At 32.2% G+C, this 19,387-nt stretch overlaps 1 protein-coding gene across 6 annotated transcripts in view; it reads right to left on the reverse strand.

Moving 5' to 3' along the window:
• Positions 1 to 12,378: 12,378 nt before the first annotated feature.
• LOC139525491 (deoxynucleoside triphosphate triphosphohydrolase SAMHD1-like) overlaps positions 12,379 to 19,387 on the reverse strand; it is a 43,475-nt gene continuing 36,466 nt past the window's right edge. For all 6 annotated transcript variants that reach the window (XM_071320868.1, XM_071320866.1, XM_071320867.1 and 3 more), the window contains 3 exons: positions 14,792 to 14,872; positions 14,074 to 14,187; positions 12,379 to 12,897 (listed from right to left, as the gene is read on the reverse strand). In XM_071320868.1, the coding sequence (XP_071176969.1) occupies positions 12,757 to 12,897; positions 14,074 to 14,187; positions 14,792 to 14,872 (336 nt within the window). In that variant the 3' untranslated portion in view covers positions 12,379 to 12,756. The remainder of the gene's footprint in view (positions 12,898 to 14,073; positions 14,188 to 14,791; positions 14,873 to 19,387) is intronic.

A 19,387-nucleotide genomic window follows, 5' to 3' on the forward strand; every position in this document is an offset into this window, starting at 1 on the left:
ATTGCGGAATTCTATCTAACAACTGTCGGAGGGTAAATTCACAGCCCATCATTTATTAGAATTTTTTTTAATGAATTCCTTTGATTAGTTGCTTCGATTTAAAATTAAATTGATCATCAAATTGTGCATTGATTGCATTTTTTCATTAATATGCAAAGATGGAACTTTTTTTTTTTAAATTTCAAATATAAAACTCTAGTTTTAATTTCACAAATATTTTATTCAACTAAAAAGATATTCTAAATTATGTGTTTGTCCATTCAGAAAGCAATCGCACATTGTAATACATTTAACATTACTTGATGGTTCAATACTTCAAAGAGTAGACTATGGTATATAAATTTTTTCATCTTTTGAATTCTTCGATAGAGCAGTGCAAAAGGGAGGTCCGCTTGGCTATGCTGAAGCAATTAAAAACACATCAGTGCATATTCGAAAAAAACCCAAAGAGGTTCAATCTTCTTCCGCAGAAAGGGAGAATGCCACGTACTCTATACGATCAATAAGCATTAAAACATCTTTTGGCGGTCATCAAATAGCGTATTGCAAGTAAACATTTCCGAGGCAAAACTCACACTCCCGCTCACACTACCAGTGCGACCAAGTTTTTCGGTTTTGGTTATACTTTATAAAATAGTTTCGGCCATGTTTCTATTTTATTACAAAAGAAGAAAAATAAACTAGATTTTAGAAGGAAAAGTTGAGAAATTTGTTTAATTCTTATAAAACAAGTTGCTGGAGAAGCCCTTTGAAGTACCGACCTTGCAGCATAAATAAAACTCAAAGGCAAAACTTAGAAAGATTTTTTAAATTAGTGTTAACAATTTGGTATCCGTATATATTTATCGTGTCTATTTTTTGTCTATTTTTTTTTTGGATCAAATTTAACCCTCTTTGCAGTACCAATCTATCCAATAAAGTTATCACAAAAACAGCTTCCTTCAACATCCTCTTTCGCAGAAAGGGAGAATGCCACGTACTCTATACGATCAATAAGCATTAAAACATCTTTTGGCGGTCATCAAATAGCTTATTGCAAGTAAACATTTCCGAGGCAAAACTCACACTCCCGCTCACACTACCAGTGCGACCAAGTTTTTCGGTTTTGGTTATACTTTATAAAATAGTTTCGGCCATGTTTCTATTTTATTACAAAAGAAGAAAAATAAACTAGATTTTAGAAGGAAAAGTTAAGAAATTTGTTTAATTCTTATAAAACAAGTTGCTGGAGAAGCCCTTTGAAGTACCGACCTTGCAGCATAAATAAAACTCAAAGGCAAAACTTAGAAAGATTTTTTAAATTAGTGTTAACAATTTGGTATCCGTATATATTTATCGTGTCTATTTTTTGTCTATTTTTTTTTTTGGATCAAATTTAACCCTCTTTGCAGTACCAATCTATCCAATAAAGTTATCACAAAAACAGCTTCCTTCAACATCAAATTTTACTACAGCTGTCATCTAAATACGGAAATATATATCAAACAAGACGATTTCAATTTTGACATGTAAATTGTCCTCACCTTTCCATCAATATTCCAACTTCACCCTTGTAATGAGCATATCTTTCTCATCTCATACGATATTCGAATGTTTGCAAATGATACTCAGACTTTGTAAAACCTCATCGGTGTCTGGAAAACTATTAATCAGCCAGGGTTTGTCAAATAACGTCTTGCGCTTTTTCTCATTAGTTTCATTGGCAAATACCACGACCAAATACACAAATGTTCACTGTCTGCTTCACAAATATTACGGGATGGTCTTGATTTATAGGTTCATGATGCAAAATTTTATGATTTGTTTTTATTTACTTTTTAGTTTGCACTGTATTTGTCTTTGTACTATTGTGTTCCTTTTGGTCGTATGAATCTTAAAGTGATTCGATATGTGTGTCTCAAACTATCGAATGTTTGGTTTTTGTGTTTCTGGTGCGTAGGAAACACAGGTGCGATTTGGATGCATGGTGTATGAATAGTGTTGTTCAGATTTTTATACCCTTGTATTTAAAGGTTACTTATTTGTTCTTTATAGGGAAGGTGTATAATAAAATATGTTTACTTAACTGTATGTGCATACGTCCATTTAATAGAAAAACTCACCGTTTATTGATTTTCAAGTTAATAAAGTATATACACAAAATGTTAAATAATCCATTGTTATGTCTTATTATCTCCTTTATGCAATGTCCATTTGATGACTATTATATCAAAATTTTAACACCATGGATCTTGTCTATGGTTTCTCCGTATACTCTATGTGTAAAATCATGAAAAAATGCATGTAATATCATTAAATCAATTCAATATGTTAACAGTAATCGAGCGCAGCAGTGTTAGTTATTCTAATAATTTAATGTATGTTCATTGTTATTCTGCTGTTCACATGTTGAAATGTACTTTTATTTGATTTATTTATGCATTTCTCTGTCCTAATATTCTTGTGTTTATTTGTACTGATTTCTGTCACTAAGAAGTTATTTTAACGGTATTTTTAATAGTGACATATAAGCGGGAAGTTTGGCTTATTATAAAACTAGGTTCAATCCACCATTTGTTTTTCTTAAAACGCCCTCTTCCAAGTACGTGATATGGAATTTGTTATCAAATGATCTGTTTCTTTTTATTTTGGCGTTTGTTTTTTGTTGTAGTTCAGTTTTTCCATTGTTCCATTGTTTTCCTCTAATTTAAAAAAAAAGTAAAATTGCAAAAATACTGAAATTCGAGGATAATTCTGAACGGAAAATCCCTAATCGAATGGCAAAATCAAAAGCGCAAACACATCAAATGAATGGAAAACAGCTGTCATATTCCTGACTTGGTACAGGCTATTTCTTCTTATGTAGAAAATGGTGGATTAAACTGGGTTTAAGGCTAGATAAACCTCTCACTTATATGAATGTCACACCAAAATCCACCATATTGACAACGGTGTGTGAACAAAACAAACAGACACAATAGACAAAAATGTCACAAACAAAGGCACAACAGCAATACGAACCCCACCAAAAACTGGGGGTGATCTCAAGTGCCTCCAGTAAACAGATCCTGCTTCACATGACATCCGTCGTGTTTCTGATTCATTTTCTCGGTTTAAATTTGAAACCCGGATTTGTTTTTGCTTTATCGATTCATGAATATTGAACAGCAGTTCACTACTGTTGTCTTTATATAGCCAAAGCGTACGATACTTTCTTTTGTATAAGTTCTGTATTCTACAGTTGATATAACTATATAAGTGAAGAAGTCCAAATTATTTAGTTGATTTTTTGAAATTATCTGAATTCAAATTCATCATATATAAAAAAAAAGAAGAAGATGTGGTATGAACAACTATCCACAAAAGACCAAAATGACACAGACATTAACAACTATAGGTCACCGTACGGCCTTCAACAATGAGCAAAGCCCATACCGCATAGTCAGCTATAATAGGCCCCGATAAGACAATGTTTAACAATTCATACGAGAAAACTAATGGCCTTATTAATGTAAAAAAATGAACGAAAAACAAATATGTAACACATAAACAAACGACAACCACTGAATTACTTGGGACAGGCACATACATAAATAATGTGGCGGGATTAAACATGTTAGCGGGATCCCCCCCCTAACCTGGGACAGTGGTATAACAATACAACATAAGAACGAACTATAAAAATCAGTTGAAAAAGGTTTAACTCATCAGATGGACAAAAATACAAGTAGACATGGCCGGGTACTTATACATCCCGACACAAAAAGACGCAATGAACAGATCTGAGAGTACTCGCAGTTAGACAGCTAGTTCAAAGCCACTAACAACTAATAAAAAAATCATGCATCTAAGACTAAACAATCAATCCGTACACATCCAACATCCAATGGATTTAGTGTAAAGACGTCATAAACAGCCAGAGAAAAACATGACATTGTGCAATGCCAAGTTACAGGTATCGAAAGATTGTAGATCCATGAATATATATATATGTATATAAGATACTAGTAATATTTAGTTAGCTTTTAATTTACTGATAACAAAATCAATATTTATACCAATAAAAACAATTTTCAATGATCTTACTACAGTGTTGAATAGGTAACCTTTTAGAATAAGTTTATTTAAAAGAGCGACAAGTTTACATGGATCATTTTTAAATTTCCCGGCACGGTTAACAACTTTTCTGTAAAAATGAGGATGTGCTATCCCGTTTGAAATAAGTTTTCTACAGGTACAACCAAACTTCAAAACCAAATCTTTATATCTATGGAAAAATTTAGTAAAGGTTTTAAGTAATTTATGGTAACGATATACCTGGTTTAATAATTTACCAGTAATACATAGGTTGCGTTCGTTAAAATCAAAAACGTCACAACAGACACGGGCATAGCGAACAAGTTGTGAAATATAAACACCGTAAGAAGGTGCCAAAGGAACATCACCATCTAAAAATGGAAAATTAACAATAGGGAACGAAAAATCGTCTCTTTTGTCGTAAATCTTAGTGTGGAGTTTCCCGTTTAAAACCGAAATATCTAAATCTAGGAAAGGACAGTTATTACCGAATAAATTTGATTTATTTAAAGTAAGTTCCTTGGGGTAAATTTCAGCAGTATATTGAGAAAATTCTTGATTATTTAACGAAAAAATATCATCAAGATAACGGTAAGTGTTGTTGAATTTATCAATTAAATACAATTTCGACGGGTCTTTACTGAGTTTAGTCATAAACTGTGATTCGTAACAGTACAAAAACAAGTCTCCTATTAAAGGGGCACAATTAGTTCCCATGCGGATACCTACAAGCTGTCGATAAACTTTGTTACCGAAAGGTACATAAATATCATAAAATCATTTTGTAATTTTTTCAACGCATCAAATTGCTGTTGTAGACAATTATAACAAACTTCAGTATTGCAAAATTAGTAGTACCTGCAATGAAAGACATATCGTTATTTTTCCAAAAATAAAACTCGATGTACACAAGTCCCGTTGACAAGTATCCCGATCTGGTTTAATTCATAGAATTAAGAAAATGAGGTTAAAAATTCCCACCAGTGACCAATTGCCGAAGATGTAATGCGGAGATTTAAAATATTATAGATGTAAATCTTTAATCTTACAGAATTACGAAGACCCAAAAATATTAAAAAGGACTTTGAAATCAGTATGCCCAACACAATGAGGTACACAGAAACAGCCTAAACATAAAATACTTATACTGAAAAATAGAAAAAAATAACTCAATTGTCCCGTTTTACAAGTTGATTCAAATATTTAACGAAGTCCCGTTAAAAATAAGCGAGACATTATTAAATCGTCTTAAATGGTAAAATGTTTACTTACATTCCTTGGGACGTTTGAATAGTTTAAATGAGATCCTTTCCATTCAATTTTCCAAATCTGAAAGTAAACTGAAGACAAATTCACTGATTATTTGAAACAGGTAAAAATACCCATTTTAAAAGTGTTGTTGTACACAATAATCGATAAAAGTTAACTAAATCTTCGATGCGTGTACAATGCATATAAATATGTTTGTCGACATATCAATATTTTTCAAATTTATTTCATTTTTCTTTATTATAAACATGATAAATCATTGGCTTTACCTACATTAATACTGGTTCCAATATACATGTTGATTTTAACAACAATACCTACCAGGCTACCACAGGAACAGAAACAACATTCTTTTCTTTTTCTGGATAAACAAATTCAGTATACAAAAATCATAAGATATTTTTCTAATTACATTGCCAAAAAAAAAAAACATAAATGACAAAGTTAGGTATTAGTATATTATTTTGAATACATACTTTGTTCTTGATAACAGATATATTGTTCAGAGTTCTGAGTCAATTTAATTACTGGAAAAACACGAATGAAACATTGTCTATTTGTGATTGGTTAACAATGCACTAAACAGTGGAAACTCGACCAATCATTTTCACCATGGTGTACAAGCAATGAAATAAACTACGATCAATTAGGTTTTAAATTAGCGAATTGTAGGATGTGTTTTGCTAATTGTGATTTTTTTAGGAACTATCATCTCCCCTTAGAAGAAACGTTGGTGAATAACATACGATTATTGTAAATTATAAATATGCAGTTTTATTGCCTTTGAAAAACTGATATTCAGTCGGCCTCAGTGAATATCAGTTTTTTCAAAAGTCATTTAAACCACATACTTACCAAATCAAAAGACAGTTATTGCTTTATTCTATATTCCAAGAGATAACAATGATAAACTATATCTAACAAAACCAAACGTACATCAAACATTTTACCATAACGTCAAATTTTAAAGCGCGTGACATTAGAAACTCTGTACAGAAAACTATACTTGATAACTTCAAATATAAAACTACACCTGGTGTCTCTTGCACCAATGATTTTCAACCACAAGAGGGGTTAAGAGATTAACCTCAAAGACATGAAACTTCGATGTACTATGAGCACTAGGATTTCTAAAGCATTCAAGAACCGGAGGTTGTGGATTCTTTATTCTATTTGCATGACAAATATGTCGATGTTTCAGCAGATAAAGCCTCTGATAATAGTGCCTTCTTATGTAAAAATCATAATTTGCATTGTTTTAGCTTGGAATAAACAGCACAACTGGTAATTACAAAGGATGAAATTTTAGAAAATCAAAAATCTGTCCATCTATCTTTTGGTATCAACATCTTAGAAAACGAAAATTGTTTACTGCCATTATACTGGATTCCAAAACTTCACGAAACTCCGTATAAAGAACGATACTTAGATAGATCTTCAAGATGTTCAGCTACACATCTTTCTAAAGTACTTATTACTATTCTTATTACAATAAAATATATTTTGATGAGATATATTCTACCAGTGGATTCTCAAAAGGTCTAAAGATCTACTGCTAATTTTGCAGCCACATAAAGACTTTTGATTTTTCTACACTTTACACTACTTATCCCCATGCTCCATTGAAAGATCGATTTTACCATCTCTATAAACATGGGAATCGTAGATACAATTTTTTGGTTTTGGGTTATAATTATTCTTATTTCGTGAAGAACCACACTGATTCTACCAGAAAATATACTGAAGGATGATATTTTCAAAATGTTGGAATTTTTGATCGACATTATATTAGTATTTGTACTATGGGTACTAATTGTGCACACTTACTTGCCGATTTGTTTTGGTACTCTGATGAAACAGAATTCACTAACAACCTTCCAAAAAACAAAAAGAAAAAGCACCTTTCGACATTTTTGAGTTTTACTTTCAGATATATTGATGGCGTCCTATCACTGAATAACCCATTTTTCAGCCAGTACTTACATCTCATATTTCCCAGTATACTGGAAATTGATATTACTACTGATATTAGAAAGACGGCGTCATGCCGTGATTTCTTCCTCAATATTGACATAGATGGACGACTTCACACTCTAATCTATAACAAATTGGACAATTTCACTTAACAAATTTACTAATTCTCAGCAGTAAGAATCCTCTGTCCCATCGTATGGTGTTTACATATCTCAGTTGATACGGTATACTCGGGCATTCTCACACTATACGGACTTCATATACAGGAGTGTACTACTTACGCAGAAACTACTCTAGAAATGTTATGAGGAGGAAAGATTATAAATGACACTTCGTAAATCTTATGGACACAATCACGAATTATAAAAAAGATGATGTGGTATGATTGCCAATGAGACAACTATCCACAATAGACCAAAATAACACAGACATTAACAACTATAGGTCACCGTACGTCCTTCAACAATGAGCAAAGCCCATACCGCATAGTGAGCTATAAAAGGTCCGATAAGGCAATGTCAAACAATTCAAACGAGAAAACTAACAACCTTATTAATGTAAAAAAATGAACGAAAAACAAATATGTAACAAATAAACAAACGACAACCACTGAGTTATAGGCCCCTGACTTCGGACAGGCACATACATAAATAATGTGGCGGGGTTAAACATGTTAGCGGGATCCCAACCCTCCCCTAACCTGGGACAGTGGTATAACAGTCAACATAAGAACGAACTATAAAAATCAGTTGAAGATGGCATAACTCATCAGATGGACAAAAATACAGTGGACGTGACCCGGTACTTATACTTCCCGACACAATGAACAGTTCTGAGAGTACTCGCAGTTATAAGACAGCTAGTTTAAAGCCACTAACAACTAATAAAAAAAATCATGCAACTAAGACTAAACTATCAATCCGTACACATCCAACATCCAATGGATTTAGTGTAAAGACGTCATAAATAGCCAGAGAAAAACATGAACTGTTTAGTTGGTCGATACTGTGTGTCTGTGTCTGAACTAACTTAGGACATTTTTCAACGTCTAAGATTGTGGTTAACTTTTAACGTCGTCTGATCATTTTTTTAGCAAATATGATCTATTACCGACTATGACTGTTTTACTGAATGTGAATTCGCATTGCTATCAGACGTGACTCAATATTTTTTTGTGTCTTATCAATTATAGTTATATGATTCTATTTTTTTAATTTTCTAGTCATATGTTTAAGTTAAGTTCATTTGTATTGTTTTAATTTAAAGCAACTGTGTGCACAGGATTTATATATTTGTTTTACAGCGTTTGATTTTGAAGAAAGACGGACATAGTTAGATAGTGCAGTAAGTTGCACAATTAATAATAACACAATCTACATTAATATTTTTGTAATTGTTATAAAATACACCAGATAACATTATTAAAACCTAATCTTAATTTATATCTAATTTTTAGAAATTTATATGTAGCGTTTCTGTTTGTGGCGTTGATTCATGTTTGTGACAGACACACAGTTCGTAATTTTATTGTGCTGTTTTTGTATACTGTTCTTAATTAATTTTTGTTATTCGTTGTTTTATTGTGGTTAACATGTCGAAATGTACTATCATATTATTGATTTGTGTAATTCTCTGTCTTGCGTGTTCTTGCATTTATTTGTACTGTATTCCCGTCATGTAATGTTGTCATTTTAGAGATATGTTTAACATTGTAATAAAGCACGAGGTTTAGCTAGCAACAAAAACAGGTTCAACCCACCATTTGTTTTCTTAAAAGGTCCCGTTCCAAGTCAGGAATATGGCAGTTGTTATCAAATAGTTCGTGCCTATGTATGTTGCACTGTCGTTTGTGTTTGTTGCACTCTAGTGTTCTGCTGTTTCGTATTTTTCCTTTTATAGTTGATCTGTTTCCTTTGGTTTTTGTTTGTAACCCGGATTTGTCTTCTCTCAATCGATTTATGGCTTTTGAACAGCGGTATACTACTGTTGCCTTTATTTAGCGATGTGTAGATCACTTTCCTCAAAGTGAATATGCTTTTTTATTCAAAATATACTTAATATAGAGAAACACATGAACGGACAATTTAGGAAAGGTTTATCAAGCATATCAATACCGAGGAACTGACTACTGAATGTATGAATGCAAGATGGACGTCTCATCCTCCTATGAGCCATCTGAGCCAAAAACTGCATTTTACCCTATATTTCGCCGGCGGGGTCATCGAACACAAATTTAAAAATAAATACCATAATGATGATTGTGGACAAGTTTGGTTAAATTTGTATTAGATTTTTGTAAAATATTACAAAAATTTAGGAAAAATTGTTAAACATTAACTATAAAGAGCAATAACTCCTTAAAGAGTCTACTGATAATTTTGGTCATGTAAAACTTATTTGTAGATCCTACTTTGCTGAACATTAATGCTGTTTACAGTTTATCTCTATCTATAATAATATTCAAGATAATAACAAAAAACGGCAAAATTTACTTACAATTACCAGGTCACGGGCAGCAACCTTACAAAAAAAGTAAAATCACAAAAATACTGAACTCCAAGGAAAATTCAAAAATGAAAGTCCCCAATCAAATGGCAAAATCAAAAATTCAAATACATCAAACGAATGGATAACAACTGTCATATTCCTGATTTGGTACAGGCATTTTCTTATGTAGAAAATGGTGGATTAAACCTGGTTTTAAAGCTATCTAAACCTCTCAGTTGTATGACAGTTGCATCAAATTCCCTTATAGTGTCACCGATGCGTGAACAAAACAAACAAACACAATCGGTAAAAATGTCAAAAATAGGGGTACAGCTGTCAACATTGTGTTATCATCTTAATCACTACAAAAGCTACAAATGTAACGAAAAAGCACAAAAAGGCATACATCAAAATTAACATCCTCATTATGCTTATATTATATGATTTTATTTGGGTTGTCCGATTCATCTGAAAATTTTAGGGCAGGTAGATCTTGACCTGATAAACAATTATACCCCCTTGTTAGATTTGCTCTAAATGTTTGGTTTCAGACATATAACCCAATATCTACATTTTACCCCAATAATATATTTTTAGCAATTGCGGCAATCTTGGTTGGTTTGCCGGGCCACCGGACACATTTTTAAAACTAAATTCCCCAATGATGATCATGGCCAAGTTTGGTTAACTTTAGCCCAGTTGTTTCAGAGGAGAAGATTTCTGTAAAAATTAACGACGACAGACCTTCGGGTCTTGTGAGATAAAAAAAAATGTGATGTGATGTGATTGCTAATGAGACAACTCATCACAAGAGACAAAATGACACAGAAATTAACAAGTATATGTCAACTCACAACATGAACAAAACAAAGCCCAAACCGCATAGTCAGCTATAAAAGGTCCAAAAATGACAAATGAAAAACTATAACATCGAGAACCTCATTTATATTCAAAATAAATGACCGAAAAAAATATGTTACGAAGCAACAAACGCCAAACTGCTGAATAACAGGCTCCTGATCTGAGACAGGCGCATACAGAATGTGGTGAGGTTAAATGTATTTGAAGGTACCAACATGGGACAGTGTTGCAACATAAGAATAAATTCTAAAAGATCAGATGACCAAAGCTCATCATATGGGTTCAAACATAGAGTGGACGTGAACGGCTACTTATGCATCTCAATAATTAAAACTTTGAGTACAGATCTAAGAGTACTCGCAGTTACTAAGAAGAAATCATGCATCAAAGACTTCAATTTTATGACTTCATATTATATTCCATGTTTGATTATATAATATGTAAATGATAATATTACCATTTGTTCTATGTGTTTTTCACATTTTATATGTTACATTGATAAGGACCAGTAATTAACTGCTACACACTGTAATTAAAAATTCATCACTATAGATAAATCACCAATTTTCCAAAAAAACACATTCTAGATTTTTCAATAAAAAAGTGGGACAATCGGGAAAACACCAATAGATAATATATATCTACTTAACTAGGGCTTAGAATAACAAATGACGAAACATGTATATTAAACAACATACAGAATACAAGTTATATCTCCTTTCTTTATTTGTTAACTTCTGTATTTTATAAATATATGTGGATATGGGAAGATGTGGTGTGAGTGCCAATGAGACAACTCTCTATTTTGATCAGAGCTATTACTATGAAAAAGTAACTGAATGTTTACAGTCTAATATAGAGAACAAGAAATCTGCCCCTCAAATATGATAAAATTACATTGATGCAAATGAATGGGTCCCCATTCCATCATTTTGTATTTTCATTGTGTAAAATTTCAAAAGAAAATGAAAAATGTGTTTGATTCTAAAACAAAATGTTAACACCACAAAAATATAAAAGAGTTTCTTACAATAATACAATATGATAAAAAAAATCAATCCCATACGTTTATAATATTGACATTTCATTCTATTTCGTAATAAATATCAAAGAATTCCAATCAATGATGAATTCTCAACAAAGAAGGAATAAACAGCTGCGCCATGAGCGCATGATACGCCCGACGCTTTGTGTGGCAGTTTTATGCAATAACCATATATTGTTTTTGAGATACGGTGGGACATGTAAAAAAATCTCCCCCTTATTTACAAAAATACTTAATAACTTAAAAATGAAATTTTGAATCATCACCAAAAAGCATACAGATCTTAAGATTAATATAAATAAGAAGTGTGTAAAGTTTTAAGCAATAATCAAAAATCGTTTTTGAGATACAGTGCGACATATGAAAAAACACACCCCTGTTTTAGTTATAAAGTGCTGTAACTCAAAAAGTTTTGATCCTATTTTCACCAAAAAGTATACAGATCATTTGACCATCATTAGAAACAACTATAATAAGTTTCATAAAATTTGGATAAGTCTATCTCAATTTGCAGTGCGACATGTTTATGCCGGACAGACAGACGGACAGACGGACAGACAGACGGACAGACAGACGGACAGACGGACGGACGCAGGCCATTTGTATACCATAATGCGTCTCATCAAATTTTTTGACGGGAGTATAAAAACCGCCTGAAATATAAATATCATAAAACTAACGCTATGAAGGTTTACAGTTTTAAATCTTTTGTGAAGAATTGACCCAAACGCCCGAATTCAAAGTCTTTGTACAAATTTTATATTCCATTTTTGAATTGTTGGAATGCGCATTTTCATATAATTTCCTGTCCTTTATCATTATATAAATTATTGTATTGAAATGTGAAAACGTTAAATTAACTCTTGACCAATACAGATAGATAGTTTATTCTCATAAAACCATGCAAGTACAAAGGTTACAGAGAAGTTAACAAAATAATATACATAAAGATAAAAAATGCATTAAAAATGCATAAAATTCAAAATTTCGGATGAGATAACATATAAAAGAATATATATGTACACAATCTTTAAAAGACTTTAAGCATTTCTGAATTTTAACGCTTAATCGGCAGTTTCTTGTTTTAATGTGTTTTGTATTATTTTCCATTTCCTTTTTAAGTTTTTGGTCGTTTCAGTATCCATGCTTGTTGAATATATAAACGCGAAATCTTCTTGAAAAGTAGAAGGTAACAACATAGACGTCTGAAATGAAATAAATACCGAATATTTACTATGACTTATCATGGTAAGAAAAGATTTATATTTTACAATGTTCAACTCTTTAAGAGCACTCAATAATTAATCCAAAATAAAATAAAGGCAAAGAGATATTGCAAATTATGATAGGAAAATTGCTTGTCAAATGTTTAACATATTGTCCAAAAAAATAAAATAATAACAAAAGACCCCCCCCCCCCCCCCGAAAAAAAAGAAACATTAAAATAAATCCAAAACCCAGGTACATTGAAAATTAAAATGAAATAATATCAGCTACTAAAGGAATTGGATTTCTTATGATATTTTGATGAAGGCCATAATTGCCATTTATACCTATTATTTAATTATTTTCTTTTCATATATAAATAAAAACTCAATACACCGTTTCTAAACGCCCAAACAATCCCCTCCAAAAAAAAAAACGATACCAAGACTGCAAAAAATAATATCATACATACAAGTTAGGAATCGGTTGTTCAGTGGTTGTCGTTTGTTGATAGGGTTCATAAGTTATTCTCATTTCTCATTTTTTATATAAATTAGCTTTGGTTACATTTTCTGACATCAGACTCGGACTTCTCTTGAACAGAAGTTTAATGTGCGTATTGTTATGCGTTTACTTTTCTGCATTGGCTGGTGGTATAAGGGGAGGGTTGATATCTCAAAAACATGTTTAACCCCGCCGCATTTTTGCACCTGTCCCTAGTCAGGAGTCTCTGGCCTTTGTTAGTCTTGTATTATTTTAACTCTTAGTTTCTTGTGTACAATTTGGAGTTTGGTATGGTGTTCATTATCACTGAACCAGTGTATATTTGTTTAGGGGCCAGCTGAAGGACGCCTCCGGGTGCGAGAATTTCTCGTTGCATTGAAGACCTGTTGGTGACCTTCTGCTGTTGTCTGCTCTATGGTAGGGTTGTTGTCTCTTTGGCACATTTCCAATTTCCATTCTCAATTTTAGATTGAATTTTCTGTTTGAATGGTTTTACAATAGTCATTGTTATGGCGTTTTATAGCTTGCTGTCGGTATGAGCCAAGACACTGTGTTGAAGACCGTTCTTTGACCTATAATGCTTTACTTTTATAAATTGTGACTTTGATGGAGAGTAGTCTCATTGGCACTCATACCACATCTTATTTCTATTTCCATAAATGTATAGCTACCTCCTTTGAGTCTTTTCCTTTATAACATTCATAATAGTTATCACCGTCTTTTTCATAGAAGTATACATATTCGATAGGGTTGTCAAGTCCTTTTCCGCAGTTAAACGATAGTTTCTTTAAATAACATATAATATTAAACATATAACTTTTTTATTATCTTTACAAATCTAACAAAAATAATACTGTTCTGCAATGAATCTTATGAAATACATTTCAAATAGATGAAAAAGATTTTCCTCTAAGTTCTAAACCACACTGTTGGATCATATCTAATTGTGACACCAAGAACCCAAATAATTAGCGAATGTTTAAATACCGATGTCAATACGACGGGTGCTACTGGTTGAGGAAACACTGACTTACCATCCGGAACATAGGAATTTACCCCGGTTTTGAATTTAAGCGAAATTTTTTTTAAATCTTGAATTTTTCTAGTTAATTTTGAGTTGACTGTCGTTCTTCTTTTATGAAAGATTTGTCTATTTTTTCTCCTTTTACGTTACTTTTGTTTTTGTTTGCAGTCATTTAATGCACTATCTCTATTTTTAGTAACCAATATGTATTTTGCATATATATTGCTGATATCAAATGTCTAATATTTTTCATAATGATCGTCATGGTTTTTACCTGTAAACGATCGATATGACCGAGTTTAGAAAGATAAAGATAGTTTAGCTCACATTGTTAATGTTATTCCAGAGCAATAAAGCTCGATTACCTGCACTCTGAAGTCTTCTTCATGAAACCCGTTCTCTTTCAGTTTTTCTTCTATTTTATTAATATTATCGTTCGTCAACTCCTGCAATCAATGGCGAAAAATAAGAAAACAAGAAAAGCTATAGTTATATGTGACTGAACACGAGATTCCGAGGCCAATACAAGTAGAAAGTTGAAGAGCATTGAAAGACCCTTCTTCTCTAATCAGGGAGGTAATTACATATTATAAAAATGAGAACCGTAAATGATTTGACTATACGAATACGATCAAACATAAAAGATAATATCAAACATGCCCTCGTCACAAGATATAAAGCCGAGTCTTTAGTTTTGGCCTGTAATTGTTTCCTTAAGGAGCACGCAAAGGGGGGGGGGATAAGGTTTTTATATTGTTCATTGTTGTAGAGTGGTTATCGAAACAATCATACCAGGTATGTTATCTTGTCCCTATTTTTACACTTTGTTGTGTAATGTTTATAGCGCATAAGCTGCAAGATATGCATAAAAAGTAAAATCACCAAAAAAAACTCCACCTCATAGAATCCGAATTCATGTGAACTTCAATTTAACCTGTTAGAGATGGATAACGCATGAATTGTGTGTGTTCATTCATTTAAAGGAAAAGTATGTCAACATTGAAACTGAAACAAAGTTAAATTAGGTCCAATTTTTCTTTTCTTATATAAGTAAAAACGAGGATTAACATATATTTGTAATCTATACGATGAAATTAAACAGATATAGGAAGATGTGGTGTGAGTGCCAATGAGACAACTCTCCATCCAAATAACAATTTATAAAAGTAAACCATTATAGGTCAATGTACGGCCTTCAAAACGGAGTCTCAATGGAAAATTCAATTGCACTAGTTCGCTTTTTATTTATATCTATACTAATGTTTTTATCGATTATATTATCATTCATCGGAGGCTACTCGATAATTAATTAGATGGTGTCTAAACTTAAAAACACACGAAACGAATCTTCACCTTATCGAGACCCTATCCTGTTAATTGTTTATTTCAAATAATTTGGAAACATGTTTTAAATCAAATAAGTGAATTTGAGTGAAATTGGTGACGTAGTGGCCCTGTAAATAAATTATCCAATTCAACATTATGATTAGATCTTTTAATATTGTTTTATTGGTATTAATTTTGATATTGTTTGCAGTAAATTAAATTCAAACTAATTATTATGTTATATACATATGCACATTCATGGTTCTTCAATCTGTCGTTACCTCTATCTTATCATTGCACAAGGTCATGTTTATTACTGACTGTTTTAATACTAAATCGGATGTTGAATGATACTAATTGAAATTTTAGTCTTAGATGCATTATTTTAATTTATTATTTGCTATTGGCTTTGTGCTACCTATCAGTAGAAGTATTTCTACTTTGTATATATCTGATGACGGAGGCCATTTTCAACATGTTTTATTACAGTTTTTTGTTCTAATGTTGTACTAATACACAACTGTGCTAGGTTAGGGGAGATTTGGCGTTTTCAAATTATTTACAACCGTCAGATTCTATACTTCACATGCCTATCCTAAGTTGGAGTATGTAATCGAGTGGTTGTTGTTTGTAGGTCTTTATCATATTTGTTTTTGTCCATTATTTTGAATAGCGTGTTCTTGTTTTGTGCTGTTGTACCTTGTCCCAGTTTAGACGGATTGTTTGGTGTCATCTAACATCTAACTAGTTTAATACTGCCACGTTCTGTGTGTGGCTGGTCCAAGTCTGAACCCTGTTATTCAGTGATTGTCGCTTATTGCTGTAAATCATATTTGTTTTTCATTCATTATTTCATACATAAATCAGGTCGTTAGTTTTCTCGTTTGAATTGTTTTGCACTGATTATATTGAGGCCCTTTAGAGCTGACTATGCGGTATTGGTTTGCCTTTTGTCCAATGCCGTACAGTGATATATAGGTTTTAAATTATGTGTCATTAATCTCTATTCGTCTCTTTTGTGAGTCATAAATAAAATGAGACTTCGGTAAATATCAATGAGACAGCACGCAAATGGGAAAAAATCAACAGACATCTAGAGGTTTTTCGATGTGACAATTGTAAAGTTTCCACAACATATGTTGAGTTTTTAAAATGATGCACAGAAATTTTCCGTATGAATAAAAGGAACGCCAAAGACCAAAAACCTAAAAACTGGATGCACAAATACCAAACCACGTCAAGAGAAATATGATCAAATGGACCGTACTAGTACAAGGACCAATACAGTATGACATCCATTATCACTGAACTAGTAGATATTTGTTTATGGGCCAGCTGAAGGACGCTTCCGGGTGCAGGAGTTTCTCGCTGCGTTGAAGACCTATTGGTGACCTTCTGCTGTTGTATGTTATATGGTCGGGTTGTTGTCTCTTTGACACATTCCCCATTTCCATTTTCAATTTTATATGATAACTGTAAAATGAATATAATGCCATACACCGAGTCAGCACATAGAATCTGTTACGCAAGACCATCCTGTATCATTTGTTAATAGACACTTAACATTATTTGATAATATCTGGGTACTTTTCAAAAAAACTTACTCCTTTCACTATGAAATGAATGTAATTCCAAAATTAAAGTTCTCACAAAACAAGTCTGTATCGCATAGTTTTTTAAGACAAAAATGTATTTGTTCTGACAAAATTAATATTGAATTTTGTGTACACAAAATTGATTTTGATTTAAAAAAAGTGCGCCCCGTAGAAACATGGCTCATAATTGCTATACATATCAGCATAACAATTTTTAATCTGCAAATAAGTGATTGCAAATTATTGTTTTTTCCTCGCCGGGATTCAAACTCATGATATTGGGATATCAAGACAACCTTGAACGAACTTATAAAAAGTAAAATCATAAACATACTGAACTCCGAGGAAATTTCAAAACAGAAAGTCTCAAATCAAATAGAAAATTTAAAAGCTCAAACACATCAAACAAATGGAAAACAACTGTCATATTCCTGACTTGGTACATGTATTTTCTTATGTATAAAATGGTGATTTAAGCCTGGTTTATATCTATCTAAACCTCTAACTTGCATGACAGTCGCATATCGTTCCATTTAAATGACAAAGATGTGTAAACAAACAAAAATACAAAATAGGTCAAAATGAAAGACAAGAATACAAAAAAATATCATGGTACAATGACGGGAGGTACAAGCACAGTATAGAGCCACATCAAATGCAACAAAGAAAGTCAAAAAGATATAAAGACAAAGCATATAAGCAAACACGAGAGACAAGGATACAAAAAGAATACCATAGAACACAATGACGGTATGCTACAGATTCACGTAACATTCAGCTTTCCTCGTCCGTAGAATCTATAGTTGAAACAAATAACATGATATATTAGGTATCCAGGTGTGTTGATAAGTCGTTATTCTAAGGCTATTTTTTTCTTTTTTTTTCTGTAGACTTAGCTTTCATTTTTTATTACCATGCATTGTCAAGCTTGGTAACTCATAAATGTTTCTCAGTATCTCAATATACGATGCTGTCCCATACTGAACCTTCTGACCTTGTTTGTTTACATTCAAATTTCAATGGCGTCAAAATCATGTGATGTCAAATCGTTATACCCAATCAAATGGCTCTACTGTCAATTAGGGGATTTTTCAGTCTACGGCAATTACGTTATTTCTTTGTGGGATATTGCTTTAAAATAGTTTGCAATCATTTGGGGTTTTATTCAACAGGAAACCTCCTTTTTTTACATTCCTTTTGACATCAATGGAATTTTGAATGAATATTTACCTACAGTCATGATGGTTAGAATATCGATCTTTTTATTATGAATAAAAAAAAATCTATGAAAAATGTAAATTGTTTTTTATTAACCTACTCTATATTCCTGTACAAAATTATGGCATGGACATCGTTTTTTCATATAGTTTTCCTCTCATTTTGGTTTGGCTTTTTTCGCGGGAAAATCACAAAGACGTAGGGAGCATGTCATTTTAAAATTCCTAAAAATATGATTTGCTTGACCTGTATTGCCTGCCACAAGATTGATGACGCTGAATGGAATGTACACAAAGCAATAGAGGCCGGAAGTGATATTTTGTGAAGTTCTAAAATGTTTTTAGACATTCAGAAGTCGGGATTGAAACGGGCATTAGAAAATTGGCATTTTTTAGCAATAATTGAGAACAACAATGAAAACTTACCTGAAGAAATATTTTTTTATTCTGCACTGCTTTTCTACGACGGAAGTAGCATAGTGACGTCAATGCGTAGTTTCTCCGTGTGTTAAGTTCAAACACAAATACCTAACGAACTGACAAGATGAACGATTTAAGACTACGGTAGGATATAAAGATGGAATTGATTGCAGATTAGCTAAATATCTATTGGAGAGGATCGTAATATACAGTCTCACAGTATTAATAATATATCAACAAAATGATAAAGCATTAATTTACTTTCTTATTGAGTAACTACACCACACAACCAAATTCAAGTATATCAATTGGTGAAAGGCAGCCTATCTTTCATGATCAAAATAATTCTTTGAGTGATCTTTTGCGATCAATTTCGATTAAAGATAAACTTAAATATATTTGT

The sequence above is a fragment of the Mytilus edulis genome, chromosome 5 (genome assembly GCF_963676685.1).
Source record: "Mytilus edulis chromosome 5, xbMytEdul2.2, whole genome shotgun sequence".
NCBI classification, from domain to species: domain Eukaryota; kingdom Metazoa; phylum Mollusca; class Bivalvia; order Mytilida; family Mytilidae; genus Mytilus; species Mytilus edulis.